General features: G+C 40.6%; 1 protein-coding gene across 1 annotated transcript in view; it reads left to right on the top strand.

Annotated features, from left to right (window-relative positions):
• Window positions 1-1,550: 1,550 nt before the first annotated feature.
• CTDP1 (CTD phosphatase subunit 1) overlaps window positions 1,551-20,594 on the top strand; it is a 96,208-nt gene continuing 77,164 nt past the window's right edge. Inside the window, exons 1-5 of the mRNA XM_058024858.1 lie at window positions 1,551-1,602; window positions 15,257-15,340; window positions 17,782-17,875; window positions 18,669-18,797; window positions 20,124-20,274. Coding sequence (XP_057880841.1) covers window positions 15,300-15,340; window positions 17,782-17,875; window positions 18,669-18,797; window positions 20,124-20,274 — 415 coding nt within the window. The 5' untranslated portion in view covers window positions 1,551-1,602; window positions 15,257-15,299. The remainder of the gene's footprint in view (window positions 1,603-15,256; window positions 15,341-17,781; window positions 17,876-18,668; window positions 18,798-20,123; window positions 20,275-20,594) is intronic.

The following is a 20,594-nucleotide window of genomic DNA, read 5'->3' as shown; positions in this document are numbered from 1 at the left end:
CAGCTGAGGTCACTTGGTCTGTTCAGCCTAGAGGAGACTGAGGGGGGACTCAGTCCATAGCTTCCTCACAACACAAAAAGGAAGGGCATTGATCTCCTCTCTGTGACCAGTGACACGACCAAGGGAATGGCCTGAAGCTGTGTCAGGGGAGGTTTAGATTGGTGCTCTGGATTTTGCTAGGGTAGAGTTAACTTCATTCACAGTGGCTGGAATGCAACTGTGTTTTAGATTTGTGCTGAGCACAGGGTTGATAATTTAGAAATGTTTTTATTATTGCTGAGCAGGACTTGCACAGAGCCAAGGCCTTTTCTGCTTTCCATACTGCCATGCTGGCAATGAATGTGAGGGTGCTTGGGAGGAGACACAGCCAGGAAAGGTGAAGTGACCCCAGCTGACCAGAGGGATATTCCAGACCCCAGGACATCACGGTCAGTAAATATAGAGGAGGGAGTAATGAGGAAGGGGGCACATTTGGAGTGATGGGTGTTTGCATTCCCAGCTTGTGACATGTGATGGGGCCCTGCTGTCCTGGGGAGGGCTGAACACCTGCCTGCCCATGGGAAGCAGTGAATCAATTCCTTGTTTTGCTTTGTTTGAGCACATGGCTTTCGGTTTTCCTGTTAAACTGTCATCCTTTCAACCATGAGTTTTCCAGCTTTTACCCTTCCAAGTCTCTCCCCAGTTCTGCTGGAAGGGCTGTGAGAAAGTGGCTGCGTAGGGCGTGACTGCTGGCTGGGGCTAAACCAAAACAGTCGGATAATAGGAAAATAAAAGGCTCTTCACCCAAAGGATGGCTGAGCACTGGAACAGGCTCCCCAGGAAAGTGGTCACAGCACCAAGCCCCACAGAATTCAAGAACGGCTCGGAAAACGCTCTCAGGCACATGATGTGATTCTGGGGGTGTTCCGTGCGCGGCCAGGAGTCGAACCCCAAGACGCCCGCGGGTCCGAACTCGGGATATTCCCAATTCCGGTTCTGTGACGCCGCTCGGCGCCGGCGGGCGGGGCGCGGGGGCTGCCGGGAGCCGTAGTTCCTCCCCGCGCCGCCCCGCGGGCCCGGCCGCCCGCGCCTGTACCTTTAAGCACGGCCGGACGCGCGGCGCGGCGCCTGCGCGGAGCTGCCGTGACCCCGCCGCCGTCGGCGCCACCGGTGACTGTCGGGGCGAACCGACCCCCCCTCCCCCCCCCCCCCCTTCCCCCGGCGGCGGTAGCGCCAGGTCCGGCCCCACTGCCGGGCACCCCCGACTCACCCTCCGCCGCCGGCCGGGGCGATGGAGGAGCGGCCGGAGCGGGGCGACGGGCCCGGCGCGGACGGCCCGGCGTCGGTGGCGGAGATCCGCGCTCCCGGCCCCCGGCCGCTGCGTCTGCTGGAGTGGAAGGTGTCAGTGGGGGCGGCGGTGCAGATCGGGTCGGTGCTGGCGCTCTGCGCCCCGCTGCCGCCGCCGCCGCCCACCCCGCGCCCCGCCGCCGCCCCGCTGCCGCCCGCCGCCAGCGGCGCCTCCGCCCGCCCGCAGCGCGGCGGCCCCGAGCGCAGGCTGCGCGCGGAGCGGCCCGGCGTGGTGCGCGAGCTGTGCGCGCGGCCCGGCCAGGTGATCGCGCCCGGGTGAGTGCGGGCCGGGGGCGGGGGGGGGCGGCCGTGGCGGGACGCGGCGCTCGCGCTCCTTGCGAGGGGCCGGGCCGGGCCCCGCGCACAAAGGCCCTTCCTCCGGCGCTGTGCGCAGGGAAGCTGCCGTGCGAGGAGGAGGAGGAGGAGGAAGCGGCCGGGGAGGTGCCGAGGGATCGTGCTCCACTCCCGTGTTTCAGAGCTGAGCCCTTTGCCGTGAGCTCTGTCTCAGAGAGCGGTGCGTCCCTCCTGCTGTGTTGGGGCTCTGTAGACGCTGCGCTTACTGGAAGCGCTACTTGGAAATCACGAAATCGCAGAACGAGTTAGATTGAAAGGGACCATAGTGCGTCATCTGATCCAGCCTCGCTGCTCATGCAGGGTCGGCCTACGACATGTTGAACGGGATTGCCTCCAGATGGCTCTGGGATATCTGCGGTGAGGGAGGCTCCACAGTCTGGGGCGCCTCTTCTAGTGTACAGCCACTAGCACAATAAAGAAGTTGTTCCCCGTGTTCAGGTGGAACTTCCTGAGCATCAGTTTCTGCCTACTGCCTCTTCTCCTAATAGAGTCTTTGTTGTTCGCCTGTTAGGTTGGTGCAAAACTCGGGGAGCAGACAGATAATTTCAAACCATAGAAGGAGTTTTAATGGGAAACAACAGTGCGGCAAGGCATTTTAAAATTAAGTACCTTACATGTAACATTGGCCGTCTAAATGTTTTTAATACTGTGAATGTTTTAATGTACGAGACTTCACAAATACAACCAAGATTTTATCTTTCAGAAGAGCAAGGGACTAAAAAAGACTTCTTTTTTTCCTATAGTTTAGCAATGGGTCTGTCTAATAAGGCTGAATGTTCATTGACTTTTAAATTCTTAAATGCCTGATAGTGGGGCGCCCAGATTTCTACATTGAGTTGAGCAAATAGCCTGCTACCCTGTACTTTAAGCAGATTTAGTCTTTCTCAGCAGGAAACTCGTTAAACAATCTACTTCTTCTGGTTTATTATAGCAAGCTATTTACTTTGATTGCAGTTCTCTTGATTTTTAGGTGGGAGCAGCCAGGCCTAAACTTTCTTGATTGAAATTCACTAGTATATGCAAAACATCTGTGAATGGGAGTGCTCTGGAAGGTTCAAGAAAAACTAGTCTGATGCATTTTTATATCAGTCAGTCATATAATGTGCTACTGAGGAGGTGGAAGCTATGTGTTTCTTGCTATAGAGATATCTCTTTCTGGGATAAGACTGGCTTTCCTTTTGTGCTGCATCAGCATTCTGCTTTTGCATCTGGTGCAGCATGGGCAATCTTTAATACCTGATGTAGAACAAAGGTACTGTAAATGCTAGGTCGGACTAAAAAATATCTTAAAAGTACAGACTGAGATTTTAAAATGCCATATGCATGATGAAATTCATGTTGTCAGCACTGAATAAAAGGGGAGATAACTTTATCAGTTTTTTTGTTTAGCTAAGCACTTGGAAGGAAAACCAAACTAAAGATATTATAAGTGAAAAATATAATCGATTTAAAGTAGTCTGGGTCTGCTGCTGATTTAGCAGCATTTTAGTTTTAGCTTTGCCCAATGTTAACTTCATGGACTGGAATGCACCAATTTTTATATATTGTGCTTACTGGATTTGTCCAGTCAAATGTCACTTGATTATAATTAGCAATTCCTTGCTTTGAGACAATTAGAAAATAAACTGTGTTCTTTATTACCATTGTTCTTGGCTTCTGGAATATTTGTATCTTAAACAACTAAAAGTTTGTGGTTGATATTGATCATTGCTCGGTGTTACGCTTCTGGAATTCTGACTTTTCAGTCAGGTTCCTCTGTTGCTTTTTGCTATGGTATGTACTGGGTGAGTGCAAGGGAAAAGTTCAAATGAAGAGGTAGAATAAGCATGACCTAAGGGTAATAGAACTGTTCAGCTATTGCAGACATAAATGCATTTTTTGGTCACTTAAAAGTTTTTTTAGCAAACATTAAATCTCTTGCCTGTGGCTTCCCATTTTGTGGCATTGAAATAATAGCATTTCAGTAACAATATTTCAATATGTGTTAAGATGTTGCATTATTAAAACACAGGTGTGATTAAAGTAAATAGCAGCTGAAATTTATTCATCATCTGCTGAAGATACCCTTTTTGTGATCCAAACTATCCAGAATGGCCATGCTGCCTTTAGAAAAATGAACTTCATTTAGCAAGTTAGGCTGATTTAGCACTGAATTCTCTTTGAACCAAAGATACTTGCAAGTATTTGTCAGACTCTGAAACACTGTAGAAGTACTGTTTCTATTCAAAATATTTTTCCTTTTCATTAGAACATGAGAACATAAGTTGATCAAATCTTTTTATTTGAGGATAAGCAATGAGTGGCTGAATTTTCTTCTTTGTCAGATCATAATATTTCTGGAAATAAAGACATCATTTAGCAGAAGTCTCTCCCAATTAAGAAGACACATTTCTAACTTTTGATTATTTTTCTTTCATATCCAGCATGAGATGGAATCTTTTGCTGCATGAAAGTAATTTTGCACATTTACAGCACTTAATTTTTTTGTACTGTTATTACCCACGTTTTAGTATTGACAGGGTTGCAAACTTTTCCCAGAGAAGAACCCAAGGCATGCAGGCAGTAGGTAACTTCTGCTTATTCTTGCAGAGTTAGGCTTGCACCACGAGTCAGACTGGAACTTGAGAGAGAAAGGTGTCTAACCTTTTAGGACTGTAAATAACAGGGAGTGCAGGAAGCAGTTAATGAAAGGCCTTTGATGTTTAAGAAGCGTAATTTTGATGGGTAGCAGGAGCAACAAATAAAGTGCCAAAAATTCTGCACTGCTCCAGTTAGCCATCTGGGTTAATCATTCTGAAGGTGCTACAGGTATGGCAGGATTCTGGGTTGGGTCAGTATTAATGCTTTGTGCAAATATTTACATAAGTGTTTCTAATATAAAATGTAAAAGAGTATTACAAGTGTCTTGTTTGGTTCACATTAGAAGAGTCTTCTGAAAGATTTATTGCCTGTATATTTAATCTGGGTATCTTTGTGTCTTCCCGCATACCTTTAATAGCAAAAATTCACATTCTTCTACGGAGTATATTCATGTTGTAATAAACATCACGTTTAAACTATCTGGATCCTAGTGAAGCAAAACTTGTTTTGGTTGTGGAGAAGATAGCAGGAAAGAGGTGGGGATTTGTTCTCTAAAATTCTAGATTTTTGTGTCATTGCTTGTTTTGGTTTGTATTTTGGCATTTTTTTTGTGCCAGAAACTTGATTATATTTTTTTAAAATAATATCTAATGTCACATAGGCTCAGGGCCTGGTTTACTGTCCACTTAAGGCCAGACCCCAGTACCATGTATCTGACAGTCTTCTAAGGGGGAAAAATGCTAATGAATTGCAGTTCATTTTAAAATGGTGACACTTATAACAAACTACAGGAAAAAGTACCTTGCTGTTTGTTAGACACAAATGATTTCATAATATCCTGGCAAATATTTGATGAAGGTATGAGTCTAAAAAACCCCTCAGTGCCAAACATTGAGGATTGTTGAATAATACTTAACAATCCTAACTTAGTGTATCTCTTGTCTAATTCCTTTTTATGCCTGAATTCATCCCATTATTTTTATAGTAAGTTTCAGTATGCATCTTTCTGATTTCAGTCTCTTTTTTTTTTTAATTTTCCCCTTCTCCTTTCTGCTGTGTACTGTGATACCAAGAAACATTAAAAGAAGAGTATCTCTCTGGTGTTTAGTTGAACTGGATAGTGAAAAATATGCAAGTTCTAAATGAGGGCTTTTGTCTTTGATTGCCTTCTCTTTTGCCTGTTCCTAGACACCTAACAAGTTGGAAGCTCACAGGATTGTTCATTGGACTGAATGGTAGAGGACAAAGTTCCTTTTTGTTACACGGCCTTGTTTCACAAAACTTGTAGGAGCTTCTTTGTCTACGAGGACCAAGCTGCTCATTTGGGTTTGGTTGGAAACAGGCATCAGGCTTGGAATTTACCAGTAGTATGGTTGTAGCAGCCTTGGGTATGCAGTTTTTCTCAGTGTGGCTTTCTTAGACCTTGGTTTCCTGCTTGCTTCATGCTAATATGAGAGTTGGCTGGAAGGGATGCTCGGACTTGAGTGCCTTCAGCTTGCATTGAGCAGGGTGTTGGAAAACGTGTAAAGATGGCTTGGTTTCTCATCCTTCCCACCCAATCTCCTGTTAAATGGTCCATAGTAATCAATTCACTTGTTTTATTCAGTTGCTTCAACAGGAGTGTGGTACAGGGAAAGGGGGAGTAATTTATCCTTTCAGCAGTAGCCCATAGATGGGTCAGATCAAAGTGATTGTGTAAATGCCAGAAGACTCATCAAGGGAATAAATGGCATGTCAACACTGGGGAATAACATTTTTTAAGTTGTGTATGTTCCATTCAGCATTTTGTATGATAGTCTTTATTAACGTTCTTATCTTTAAAAGGTTTCTCCCAAATGAGGGAACTTTCTGCTCTCTTAATTTGTACTATGAGTTGCTCACCTTACTTGAGCTCAAGGACTTTTTGCTGTGTGTGAGTCTGTGGGCCAGCAGACAGAATGAGATAGCTCATGGTAATATTTTATGCATCCCATTGGAGAACTACAAGCAGGTTATAGCAGTTTTTAAAAAATGTTGGTTTGTGAATGTCTGTGCTGGAAATAGATTGTATTTTTACCCAAATGGTCATGGATTTTCTTTCTTAGTTATTGCTGTCTAGTTTCTTTAGGGTACTTTTGAGCTTTACTTTAATACTAGAGTTGTTTAGAAAACCAGTCTTTTTCAAAGGCAGGTGCACATTTTGTTTCTTCTCTGCAACTGCGACCTGGTTTTCTGTAGTTTTTTTCTTCTGAAGAGAAAATGTATGGATAAAAATTCTCACAGGGGGACTGCAATGAGACCTTTAATTTTTATGTTGCACAGTACATAGATGTTTTTCCTGGGAAGGATTGAAAAAGTTTGAGGAAGGGAGTGACAAGACTTTAGCTTTGAATTGTTCTGAAAGTTTGTCTTGACGTATTAGCCTCAAGGTTCAGTAAAGAGCTGCTAGCCTTTAATTTTTGGGACCTCTTTTGGAAAATTATAATAGATGATTCATTTTAAGTTGTCACTTATAAAATATTCTTGTGGTTATGTATTTTATGTAGTTTAAAAATCAAAGGTTAACTTAAGGTCTTCTGCTATATATGGATAGCTGAATTGGCAGTAGTTGTCTTTTAAAGCAAATAGGGGAGCATGAAATTACTTCCTGGAGAGCAGGTAATGCATTACAGGTTGCAGTTTAAGGATCTTGATTGTGCATTTTGTCTAAGTTTGGTTATGTTGAAGTTAGACCTATGGAATTGGAAGTGTGGGAAGGATAGAAGTGTCACCAGTAGGAGAGACTGCTGGTCTTAAAAAGGCTTTGGAAGATGGAAAGGCTCCCCTCGTTTTCTTTAACACAGTGTTGCTGTGTTAAAGGAAATGCTTTCTTTTTTAAGATAACAGTTGGGATATTGCCAGGTCACTATTGCACTAGTATCTTAAAAAAAAAATACTTTTCTACTACCGTTCTAAGAAACAGTGTAGCATAAGGCAGAGGTATTGATGTAGTAGAATTGAATAATGCCTATTTGTTTGCTTTCCAGTGTTTTCTAGTTTGAAGATGGCATCTAAGACTTTGCAGCATTTGAAAAGGTGTGAAAGGCAAATGGTCTTGGTCCAAGCTTAGTGGAGTGAATGCTGTGGATTCCCATTCACAGAAAGGCCGAGCAGGGGCAAGTGGCCCTAACCAAAGAAAGCATTGCTCAAGAAGAGAACTTGATCAACTTTACAGCTGTTTATCACACTTACCTTTTATGAGCTGAGCAACTTTCTAAGCTGTTGTCCTCTGCTTTCAGAGTGTATTGGGTTTCTGGGCTCACACGATGCTGTTGTCATATGGTTGTTGTCAAATGTGGAGCTGCTGCTCCTTGTTTGAACACTGTGGTGTAACTTAGGACAGTTTGGTTCATAATTGCTCTTCAGGGTGTTAAAAGTTGTTAATTTTTCCTATGTAACTGTGTTCATCTGGTTTAACAGCAAGTCCCAGAGGAGAGTATGCAGGATGTAGCGTTCAGCTCAGTTTGTCACAGTATCTATTAAAGGAAAGGATGGGAGGAAGCTGTTAGACTGGAGGATTGTGCATCCTGCAGTAAGCCTCTTCCCATTTTATTTGCTGTTTGGAAGTAACAGGCAAAAGGACTGTGATTGCCTAAGTGTATAGTTTTAGTGGGAAAAGTGATAAAATGTTTGAAGAAGATGTAATATTCTGTTAATAGATGCAGCTTTCCAAGGCAGAGGGGGAGAGATCACAGGATCCTCACAGAGTTCTTAGCACAAGAAGATGTCAGCTCTCAGTGTGTTTGTATTTGAAACTCTTTCTCTGCTTTGATGTCCAGGCTGTGTTGGTGTTCATCTGTTGCTGTTTGTCTAGATGTGAACCTATAGGTGCAGGAGGCAAACCAGATTTGTTCTGGTAATTACAGGTGATCTTGACTGGGTGTAGGAAGAATGCAGTGGTAAGTTGTTCTGAGATAAGGGGAAATTGTGCCTTTATCTGAGGGAGAGTTGTATGCCTGAAAAAAACCCCAGAAATTAGCCAGCAGTGGAATTAGTCCTAGCCTGTTGTCTGGATTTGCAGCAGTTCATCTGCAAGTACCATTCTTTAGTAACTGATGCGAAAGTTCAAGTGTGGTTTGAGAAAACTGCAGGTTTAGGTTAATTGTTGTTCTGCCGATTAGAAGGCTATACGGTCGCAACTCAGTCAGTTCAAATTTTTGAATAAGTGCCACTTAGATAGCCAGGGTTCATCACATAGATTTGGATTGATCCTGCTGTCAGATGGATGTTCCTCAACTCCCAGGTGGAGTTTTGCAGCAGGTATTTGAGAACTGCTGCGTGACTAATACTGCAGTCAGAGAGAAGTAGCAATAGAAAAGCAAATTCATAAAGGTAATGTCAGCATTTGACAACAGCAGTGGGGGGGAGTGGGCTGCAGAACTGTTTATTGCTTAAATGAATTACTGAGATATGACAGCCCGTTTTCTTCTGTGATTATTCAAAGTACTTATTGTTAGAGATACAAGTTACAGAGTTACAGGCTTGCATCTTTCTACTTCTGAATTAATTCTGTGTGACCTTCCTTATTTTGAAGGGGTTCTATGTAAAAGCATTGCGAACTGTATTTTTACCTTCTCCCTTTAAAAAAAATAGTCTTGAATTCTCATAAGTAATAATACTTCTGGTTTAAAATGTTTTAAATAAAAAACACATAATAAATAATATTTGAAAGTTTTACTAGATCTTATGTAATGATTATACATTGTTAACTCTTAGAAGTGGCTTTTAGAAACATGCAAGAAGCTGTTCACAGATGTCTGCATAGAAGGTGGAAGAGGGTTACCTCCTTGCTTGTAATGCTAACTCTTCTCCACAAGTAAATAGAAATACTTAAAGCCTTGCAAATCATGGAAGTAGATTTACTTCAAGCTTAAGATATTTTTTTGGATTATAAATAAAACCCAGAAACTCCAGGCCCATGTTTCTCTTGGCATTTATGACCTTAGTCTCAACCTGTATAGGTATTTTGCCTGAAAAGTAGAGAAAACATTCACCAACAGGTTAACTCCTAGTTGTGAATAGCCTGTATTTAACAGAGGAAAAATCATCTCAAGACCATTAATTTCCCCACTAGCTTTGAAAAACTGAGATGATGCCTTCAAGTGTGAACTGTGCTTTCTGTGAGCTACTGCTCACAGCAGTTCTTAGCAAGTAACCTAGGCTAGGGTACAGGGGTTTTGTTTAGGTTTTGGGGGATTTAATCAAACAGCCTGCCTTGTGTGGGTGAGGCATTTGGGGTTCATGCATATTTGAAATGCAGCTCTGTGTGTTTGCTATCCTTGAGTGTAAGTCAAGTTGCTGCTGTAGTGGACATTTCCTCCAATATCTTGAAGAGGCTGTTGGCCATGTGTTGCCTGGAACAACAAGGGCCATGTGTTTTGTGAGTCCTTGGTATTTTTAATCAATTATTCAAGGACCCTCTCTGCTTCCTCACAGATATTAATGAGAGTTAAATATATAAATCCAGTTGTTAAATACTCTTATGTGGAGAGACTAAGTTGACTCAGGCTTTGGAAATATCCTTGCTACAAAACTGGAGTCCTGTGTAACAAAGGCTGTAGTTTGATGACAATTGGTTGTAAGGGCCCTTAGTAGGGATTCTAAATTCTGCAGACACACACGCTTGCTTATACCTGAACAAAATATTGTTCTGGTATAAGCAAACAAAAATATCAGTGTTTCAGAAATCTGACTAATGAAACCGTAGAAGCAGGCTTTCGGTTGATGCTAACTTCATCTGACAACTAAAGGATTTTATGCTCATATTTGTTGTGGCTCAGTTGGTTGATTCAGTAATGGTTGGTATTAATAATCATTGATCTGGAGATGTGTTCATTTGGTATTTTTACCCCTTGACAGTTTGCCAGTAAAATCTCCTTGAGCCAGCCAATTCTGCCAAACCAAGGCAGTGATTATTCTGTTTGCTTGCACACCAGCATCTCCTTTTGCTGCACTACTACTCTTGGACATCTTCTAATGCAAATTGGAAGGGTATGTGGCATCAGATTGAAGGCAGCAGCTTTAAGGGATCACAGTCACAACTTGGTCTGTGTGTTTCTTGTGGTATTTGAGGTCTCTCTTTATACCAAACAGAGCTGAGGAAACCCAGCAATTGCTTGGCTGCCATATCTTGCATGAGATATGAATCAGTGCAGGGCAGTACCTTCATCTTGGAAATTTGCACTGTATTTTCAATGTCAGTGCATGATACCTTGAAGCAGACTTTAAGATAATAAGTAAAACTTATGACTTGGAGTTGTCCAAGCTAGTCTTTACAGATAGGCAAGATAAATGCTAACAAAGTGGCCTGTTTACTGTGGAGAGAAAATGTGAGTTGTTCAAACTGTGTCTTGTCTTTCCCCAGTCTTAGCCTTGTTTGTGGAACATTTGCAGCTTTGATCGGTCACCCTTGCTAGACTGGTTTTACCAGCTGCTTGCCTCTAATACCAGCAGAAAACTTGGTTAGGACTAGTGAGTTCTATCTTGCAGGGTACTGAAATCGTTTTTTCTGGTAGTGCCAGAGGAGGGGGTGGGCTTTCAGGGGAAATGCGAGGGTGGGGAGTAAGGAAAGTAGGCCATTGCCTTTCTCTGGCAGCGTGACATTGGAGCTGTTGCCTCTGGAAGTGAAGCCAAGCTGTAATAGAAGGCCGTGGTTAATGTACAGTCAGGTTTGACTTGTTCTGAGTAACAGAGGAAACCTCTCTATTCCTGTGTTATGCTGAGTATCCTTATGATACAGGGCTTTACTGAAGACAGCTGTGAAGATATCTTGTGGCCATTGTACTCATGTGCTGCAGCTGGCCAGCCCTTCCTGATGTAAATAGTAAGCTTATTATGAAAAAAAATCTCAGGGAGTTCTTGTTTTTGTTGTTCTCTAACTCTTGTACTTGCTGCTGGAAGTGTTAGACATGCTGAAAAAAAATGACCAACCACAAAAGAAAATTTAAGCAATAATAAAACGTTTTGGGGATTGCTTTTTGTTTGCAGTGGGTTCCCTTGATCCAGTAAACTGGTTGCTACAACTGAGGTGTAGCACAAATAGAGGAACTCTATTTTGGCTTTCTAATGTAAATCAGTTACCAGGAACCAGGTTGTGCTTGATACAAAGTTCTTCCTTTTGGAGTCAACAGTAATGACCAGGCCTTAGGATTAGCACAAGCATTAACTTCCATTGTTAATAAAAGCAAAACCTTCATGTTGGATTTCATAAAAACTTTCCCCCTTGGGTTTTTTCTTTACCATGCTGCTTCCTTAAAGCAGATATATTATTAAAAGACTTGGTTTAAAAATAGAGTGTGTGTAAGTACTGGGAGAAGAGTGATGAGCTTATGATCAGTTGCATCCTGAGGCTCTTGGTAAATATCTGTTCCAATTCATGTTTGTGGCCACAAAAAGTAAAATTTTATCTTAATGGCTTGCCTAATTTCTGTGTTGTTTACATGTGCATCTGGAAAAAATGTGATTAAGGCCCCAGAGTAGGTTTCCTTATTTACTAGTTCGAGCTTCATTGTACTAAAGACACCACGTGGGTGGTTCGTGGTTCTGTTGCAGTCATTTAGCTATCAGACTGGGTATTGGAATGATCTACCACCTCCATGGTTGCTCAGAAAAAAGTTGGCTTGTCATAGTGCAGTGATTCTTACCCAGTTTCTTTACCCAGCTCATCAGCACAGTTGGGACAGTTTGTAAAACTAGAAAAAGATTTTGCATCTTTTGTGGCAGTTTCCTTGGAATGCTGTTGTTGAAGTAGCCAGTTAGCTCTGCTTATCACCGTGTGGATCCTGAAGAAGATAAGGACGCTGTTAATGTTGCCAGCAGTAAAGTGTGCCCTAGTTCCTCTTATTTGGAGGGGGTGGGAGGAGAAATCTGTTTTATCTTTGTAGAAATGGAATAGGGAAAGGCTCTGTTCTTCTAAGTGGGTTTCACTTACAGCCCGGAGAAGAGAACAGGAAGAAACCTGAACCTGTGTTTGGTGTATGCACCCATTTAAAACCAGTCATGCACACTCTGATTCAGCTCACTTTTGTCTGATAGTTGGCTTTGATCTTGGCCATTACATTTTGAAAATCTCTGACTTCAACAGTAAAGGAGAGCTTCTAGGCATGAAATTTAAAAAAGTCATTCTACTTGAGGTCTGTGTTTGTTCCTCTTTAGTAATTAAAACACATGTGCTAAAATATAAGTATGCCTAGCCTTCCTAGAGTTGAGGCTTTCCTTCTTCAGCACTAAGAAGTGTTGGGCTTTTTCCCTGAGAGAGGTCTGCCTAAGATCCTGACAGTTGTAATTGAAACTTGACCCTTTGGTTGTATGTTGCTCAGAGCTTTATCACAGCTCTGGAGTTCTTCCTGTGTCCTTTGAGTTAAGCATCACAGAGAACAATATGACAGAGGAGTTTGTATCATGTCCTTTTTATCTCCAGTACATGTAAGTGTGACCAGGAGTTCTGGTTGTGTTTAGATTTTGCAGGAGAGGAAAATGCTATTTAGTGGTCATGCTTGGTACGAGATAAGGTACAGAGGTGCTGTTTAGGAACAGTATCAATGAGTAACTTAGAACTCTAATTTTCTTAAAAGACTCATTGCTCTTGCATGTCCAATTTTGAATCACATCTTGGCCCAGGAGTATGCCAACTTCTCCTGTTGCATACCTGGAGTGTGAGGTTACTTTCACTGTGAAGTAGAGAAAGTCTAGAGATATTGTGACTTCCAAGCTGGCGTTAAAAGGCTTTTTTCTTCTGAACTATTGAAAACCAATTCATTTGGGGTATAAACTCAGGCACTGTAATCTCTTAAGCATGTTTCTCTACCCTGTACTGTGGGGCATGTTTTTTGACCTTTTAGGTGTGTCTGTAATCTCTGATTCGTACACTGAGCACATGGTGAGAATGAAAATGGCGTGGTCATTAGTGTGCATTGGTAGCCTAAAAAGGAGCTTTGCAGTGAATCAAGGTGAAAGACAGAAAGATAGAGATATTGTCAAAGGGAGTGGGGAGAAGAGTCAGATGAAATAATGCAAACACAGGGGGATGAGAGGAGACCAAAATTCTGTGCAATCTGTGAAATGATCACACAGTGAAGGGCCACTAGTGAAGGGCCACTTTATCTTGTGCAGCTCTTTTAAAGAGCCAAGAGTCTTGGCTTTGTTTTCTGGCAATTTGTTTTCTGTGAAATACATACCATGTTTAAAAAAAAAGGTGATCTGAGATGCCTACACAGGAAGAGGAAGTGTAATTTCCAAGCCGAAAATTCTTCTTCTGTTCATCATTCTCTACTGCAGTAGAGTCATCATTCTTCTGGTTGTTGAAGAACAAGGGACACATTGCAAGTAGGCAGTTGTAGGTATTATTTAGAAACTGAATTTCTGCTTAGAATTCCCAAATGCTTAGTAGTCAGATATGTGAATGAGAGATTTGGGCATGCAAAACAGTTTTCTTCATGTTGCAGTCTGCTTATTGCATACAGGTTTGAAGCCATACTTCAGACACTACAGTCAGTATATGAAAGAGCTCAGATTTTGGGGTTTTTTTGCTTTTTGATTGGGTTTTTTTTAGCTGCTTGACCTTTAATTTTTTTTTTTTTTAATATTAGAGAGATGCTGTAGCTCATTATCACAGAGTTGGTGAAATTTTGTAGTAGCTGAAGTACTGCTATCTACTTAGAATTTTTTAAAAATAGGAAGTCTGAAAGATCAATTTCTCCATCTATAATGACAGAAACAAGTCTCTTACAATGACTGTTAAGTGTTTGAGAGAAAATAAATAATGATATTTTCAAGACCAGGAATTTTGATAACTGGATCAGGAATACTTTAGTTGGACTATTCAACTGAAAAGTAGAGTTTGTCTTCTAAAGAGTTTGAGTTTGGAATAGTGAATGTCACACTTCTCTGTTTCCAGCTCCAATTTCTGGTTTGGTTTTAGCCATTGTTTAAAAGAAAGAATAAAATACCAGTTCCTATGCCTTTATTTCAACATGTGGTGAGTCAAGGCTTATGGATCAGAAATTAAAATATTTTTATGAGAAGATTGAAGCAATATATGTCTGCCATGAAAATAATAAGATTAAGTTGGTATAGAATTTGTCTGCCCCTGTGTTTGGCATTGGTGAGGCTGCACCTCAAATCCTAGGTTAAAGTTTGGACTTCTCAGTACAAAAAGGACATTGAAGTCCTGGAGCATATCCAGAGAAGGGCAGTGAAGCTGGTGAAGAATCTAGAGCACATGTCTGATGAGGAGCAGCTGAGGGAACTGGGAGTGTTTAGTCTGGAGAAAAGTAGGTTCAAGGAGGACTTTATCACTGTCTGCAACTGCCTGAAAGGAGCCTGTAGCCAGATGGGAGTTGCTTCTTCCAAGTATCAGACAATAGGAGGAGAGGAAATTACCAAGTTGTGCGAGGGGTGGTTTATACTGGATATGAGGAGACATTTCTTCACAGGAAGGGCTGTCAAGCATTGGGATGGGCTGTCCAGGGAAGGGGTCAAGACACCATCCCTGGATGAATCTAAGACATGCAGATGTGGTGTTTAGGGACATGGTTTAGTGGTGGGTTTGGCAGTGTTAGGTTAATGGTTGGACTCTGATTTTAAAAGAGAACCTGAGCTGTTCTCTGATATTAAAGTTTCTGCATTTGGTTTTCATTACTGTGTAGCTCAGTAGGGTATTAATGGGGAGTTGTATGTAAATGAATGTAAACTGTTTCTGGACAAACAATACTTGTTCTCATTGAACTTCCTTGCTAAACTGTGCTTAGAAAGTGACCCTAGTATATGATTCAGTTGGCTTCTAAATTTGTGAAAATTAATAATTTGAAAATATAGATGATTGTCTTTTTCGCCATGCTGTGGCAAAAGCATATATCTTGAGGTTATGACACTCAAGTCATAACCAGAATTTATTCCTTGAATTAATTCAGTCTATGGGTTACTAATGTACATGTCTGTAATCTGCCTTCTGTAAATGGAATGCCTATGACTTTTTCAGGGCTGTCTTGGTGAGACTGGAAGGTTGTAGCCATCCTGTTGTTATGAAAGGCTTGTGTGCAGAATGTGGCCAGGATTTAACTCAGTAAGTATTGTCAGCTTTTTTTTCCAACTTCTCCTTGCTTCTGATTAGGAATTCAAGCTCTTCCTTCTCTCATCTAATACAATCATAAAATATTCTGGGCTGGAAGGGGCTTGGAGGTCATCTAATTCCAACCCCGTTGCTGTGAGGAGCGTTCCACTCAACAAAGTTGCTCAGGGTCCCGTCCAGTCTGGCCTTAAACAGGGATGAGACATCCACAGCTTCTCTGGACGAGCTGTTCCTGTGCCTCATCACCCTCACAGAGAACAATTTCATTCTTACAGCTAATGAAATGTACCCTTTTTTGTTTAAAGCCATTCCCCCTTGTCCTGTCTCTACACATCCTTGTAAATAGTTCCTCTCCAGGAACCTTCAGGTTGCTAAAGGTTGTAAAGAGAAGGCTGCTCTGAGGTCCCTACTCATTTAGGATTTAAGAACTGTGCATGCTCTTTCTTCATTGAGGTAATGCAGGGTAACTTAGGTAGAAAATATAAGGAGCATGTGTAGAGAGGTAAATTCTCAGCACACTGATTTTCCATGTACTCACCAGAGACTGGGAGTTGTATGGCGTGTCAAGAGTGGCTTGCTTAATAAACTTGAGAGCTTTATCTGTGCAGGTGCAAATAGCTTAGAGGTAATAGCAGTCTCTTTCATATGCCCTTGCTTCATTTGTACTGTGTCTGAATGGGAGCTAGCTTGTCTCCAGTGCTTTCAATTTAAGGCTTCTTAACTGTTTTCAATTTTTTGTGAAATACTATGCCATGGAACTAAAAGAATTTAAGCCTTAGGTAAAAAAAAAAGAAAGCAAATTCAAAAGATGATTGTATTTCTCCTTTGCTGTGTCTCATTGCTTGGTAAAGAGTATGTTTCTTATGCATAGCAAATTACTAATTCAACAGCTGTTCCAAAACAAGCTGTATAGTTGCTTGGATTTTATAAATTAATGTTGCATACTCATTTCATTTGGCTGGAAATACTTATGTTTCATTTTAATTCATGCTCATTGTTAAGAATTATTTTGTGAACATTGTCCCACAAACCAGTGCAAGTGAACTGAATATTGAGAGTGGAAGAAGTAGCTTGGTTAATGTTTGGGTATAACTTTTTATTTAGAGTTAAATATTAATATTTTGTAAACAAGTATTGTTTGGCAAACCTAGCAAAGTCAGGATAATCATGAATAGGGCTTTGTCTGTCCTGAATGAACACTTGATTTGAGGTTTGAATACAGTCACGTCTAAATATTGCTCTACTGTTATCGTTTCATATAATAAATCCAGACAAATTCAAGGTATCCAGCAAATTGAGTTTTATTCACTTAATACTTCTTACTATGTCCTATGTCTAATTTTTAAAAGCTCATTTAAAATGCCATTTAGGGTTAAAGATTAATTTTTCTGAAATCTGAAGCAAAGGATGTAAGATACTAAAATGTACAGACTTCAGACCAAATAAATACTTTTGTATTTTTTTGTACTGGACATCAATGCTGCCATACACTATGGTACAGGGAAAGATGCCTCTCTGTGGTTGTGTCTGCCTCAACTCAGTTCAGTACAGTTGATCCTGAGCAGTTTGCTTATCACAAAGTGAAATCTGGTTTAACTCTTATTGTAGATCTGATACCAAATCTTGTCCTTGATGGGACTGGTACATGGTGGAATTAAAAGTGTGTCACCTAGGTCAAAATTTGTATGGCAGGTTTTTTGAATATTGTTGAGCAATTAGATGTCAGAATTCACAATAAGTTGGTTGATGTGAGATAGTGAAAGTGATCCTATAGAGGGTTATTTTCTGAGTTTTCAAGCAATTTTGTACTTGTGTGTGCAGTCACACACCCGGTCTCACATATATGTATATGCACACAAGGGTGACACCTGTTCTGTGTTGATATCTGTATATGCACACATCATTTTTTTCCAATGATATTTTTGAAGCAGCAGTCACCCATAAGTCACTCTGTGTGCAGAGTAACTTTGTCTGTGTCTATCCTTTGCTCATATTTTTCATATTCTGGCTTGGAAAACAAGTAGATAATTGCTTGCTGAGTGATTGCCAAAAAGAAAAAAAAAAAAGAAACTGAGTAGTTTCAAATTTGAGTGGTTTGGTAGTTTTCACTAGTTTATAGCTTGTTTTTTGATGCAAATCAATCCATAAATGTGTTTCATCTTAGTGAAAGCATGTGTTACAAAACAATTGTATGGAAGTATAACTTAGTACAGTGACTTTTTGCACAGTTTTTTTTCTGGTGAGCTTGTTTGATCTCAATCCATTTTGTCTAGTAACTTGCATTAGCAAGAATTTGAAAAAGTGTGTTAGTTAAAATAGATATTTTTAATAATTTTTTTGGTGGTGAATAGTTTGAGGCTACAGATTTTAGTCTGTTTAACATTTTGCTAAACTATTATTCTCTCATGTGATGTTTCTTTTCCCTATGTGATTAGGATACGAAGCAAGAATGGAAAGCAGAGCGTACCGTTATCCACAGCAACTGTATCAATGGTTCACAGTGTCCCAGAACTGAAGGTTAGCTCTGAGGTAGGTACCATCATTTGCTTTCTTTGTTCATACCTTTCACAGTAGCTCCACAGTTGAGAAACTTAATTACAGGAGGTATGTACTTGACACAGGAAATTTGGTGTCCCTTTGAAGAAGAATTTGGGGTTGAACATTAATGGCCCCAGGGTTTTGTGAGTTTATCTTAGTGTAGATTGATTTTTCTCATGGTTCATACTGGTGTTTCTTGGAGCTATATACTGCAAAGATGTCAGTTTGACAGCAGCCTGTAAACTTAGCAGACAAACATTTTTGTCACCAGGAGTGAACAGTTAGTGAGAAGTTCCATTAGCTGACATCTGTTCAAAGCTTGCAATGTCTCTGAAACCTAGCTTTAACCTTCACCTTGAAATTGACCCACTAGATATGGTGAAGGTAGTTTGCTGCAACTTACCTGAGTGGTAAAATTATTTCATTATTTTTCAAATACTGTAAGTATTCTGAATCTGTTAATAGTTAAAACATTCATCTGAGTTATCAAAATATGCTTGTTTATTCCTCAGTTTGTGATGGGGAAGGAGCATGTTTATTTTGAAGATGAACATTCTGTTTATCTTCTTTATCAATCTGGTCTCTTTATACTTTTTTATGTTACTACTTGATTTTTTTTTCCTGGTAATTCATCAAAGAACTCCAGTGAGGGAAACTGAAGATATAAGCGTCATTTCTTGTGCAGTTAGTTTGTAGCAGAAGGGCTTTTCAGGTGTGCACAAAAGGTGATAAACCCAATGTATTTCTATGAAGCTAAGCTTAGCAGTGAATATTTCTGTTACAGCAAGCTGAGCAGCTGGGAAGAGAAGATCAACAGCGACTGCATCGAAATAGGAAACTGGTGCTCATGGTAGATTTGGACCAGACATTGATCCATACTACAGAACAGCACTGCCAGCAAATGTCCAATAAGGTATCTGGGGTTACCTTTCAATCCAATATAACAACAGAAGTGTTTCCAACAATATTTAAATGATGGTTCTTTAACAGAACATTCTGTGGTTAGGTAAAATTGTAGTTGAAGAATAAAAGAAAATGAGAAGCAAGTCTTCTGTAATGTGTTCCTTTTTCTCTACATTTCAATGGACATTTTTCTTTCATCCATTCATGCTTTCCTGCACTTTTCCTTTATAATAATTTTGAGAGATGTTTCAGGTAGCTAATTTTAATCTCTCCTTTCCTTCCTCTGCAATTCACAAGCTGAGTACTCAGTAATGTGACTACCAACTCTGAGGCAGATACAGTGAATTACTGTTCAAAGTCCCTTTTTGAGCAATCCTGTGTTCCTTTGTCTGTCATTCCATGACTATGTGTAGGGTTTTTTTTTTAATCTTTTTTGGGGGAGTAAGGAGGGGAGAGGTTGTGTTTAATTTCTTCACGAAACACTTGTTATTGAACTGACAAGGGATATTGGCTTGTAACATTTCGAATGTGGAAGCTCTAAATCAAGAAACACGTTGAAATGTGTACAGTGTCTGGAAAAAGAAGATACAAATTCAAACATCAATAGCATGAAGAACTGTGATTGCTTAGTTCTTTTCTTTCCTCTTGCCATTCTTGCATGTAGCCATTCGGTCCAGTAGGCTAAGCATATGTTCACAATTGCTAGGAAAAAGCAAGCTAGAAATATGCATTGCAATTAAGAGGAAAGGAAACCATGAGTATTCAACTTGGATTAAAAAATCTTGTGTGTCTGAAAGGCTACGCCTCTATCAGTATAAATTCATGGTTTGGAGAAAAATTTTTTTTTTAATATTGTGAGGTTTTTAACTGGGATCAATCTATAAGCTTCTTTCCTGGTTTGCTCTCTGTTGCTGTGTTTCCATAGGCAGACTTTACTGGATAAAATAAAATACTTTCTTTGAGCTCAATGCAGATTGAAATGAGTCTGTCAGATGTTCACTGTGAGGTATTGATTGTAGTGAGATCCTGAACTTCTGTGAAATGAGCACATTGAGAAGTTTCTCAGATTGGTTTGCCATAAATGAAGATTTGAATGAAAGACACCTGCATCATAAATTTTTCAACAATGCAGTTTCCTGCATTTGAAAGCATTATTGTTGGACTGCCTGGCACAGAGCAAAAGCATGCTTTGGATTTTACTTATCTACATAATCCTGTGACCAAAACCCTCTTTGAGTAAGACCAAATAAAGTTGAAGTGAGGGAAGAGGGTAGCTCTGGAATGCTGACATTTTTGTTTGCTATTTTGATAATATTCAACATGGTTTTTCTTCTAGGGAATATTTCATTTCCAGTTAGGGCGAGGTGAGCCTATGTTGCACACACGTTTGCGTCCTCATTGTAAGGAATTCCTGGAAAAAATTGCCAAGCTCTATGAATTACATGTTTTTACTTTTGGCAGCAGACTGTATGCACATACAATTGCTGGTGAGTAGTATGTTTCATTTAACAATATTTACCTACCCTGACTTCATACTCATATAGCTAATTTTCTTTATGCAGTTGTTTTCAAATATTTGTTCTTTGTTTTGTGCAAAGCCACCTCCTAAATAGTCCTGTGGGTAGAATTCTTAGCTACTTTACAAGGCATTGCCTGTATGGCCTGTAATTTCAGAAATAATCCTTTTTTTTCCGCCCATCAGATTTGCTTTGTTTCACTGATGGTTAGAGAATCAGATTGTTAACTAGTACCTTCTTATTAAGTAAGAAATTATGCTGATGGACCCTAACAATGATCTGCAACTTCA

The sequence above is a fragment of the Melospiza georgiana genome, chromosome 1 (assembly GCF_028018845.1).
Source record: "Melospiza georgiana isolate bMelGeo1 chromosome 1, bMelGeo1.pri, whole genome shotgun sequence".
NCBI classification, from domain to species: Eukaryota; Metazoa; Chordata; class Aves; order Passeriformes; family Passerellidae; genus Melospiza; species Melospiza georgiana.
Note: the sequence above shows the minus strand (reverse complement) of the source record. Positions and strands in the feature narration are given on the sequence as shown.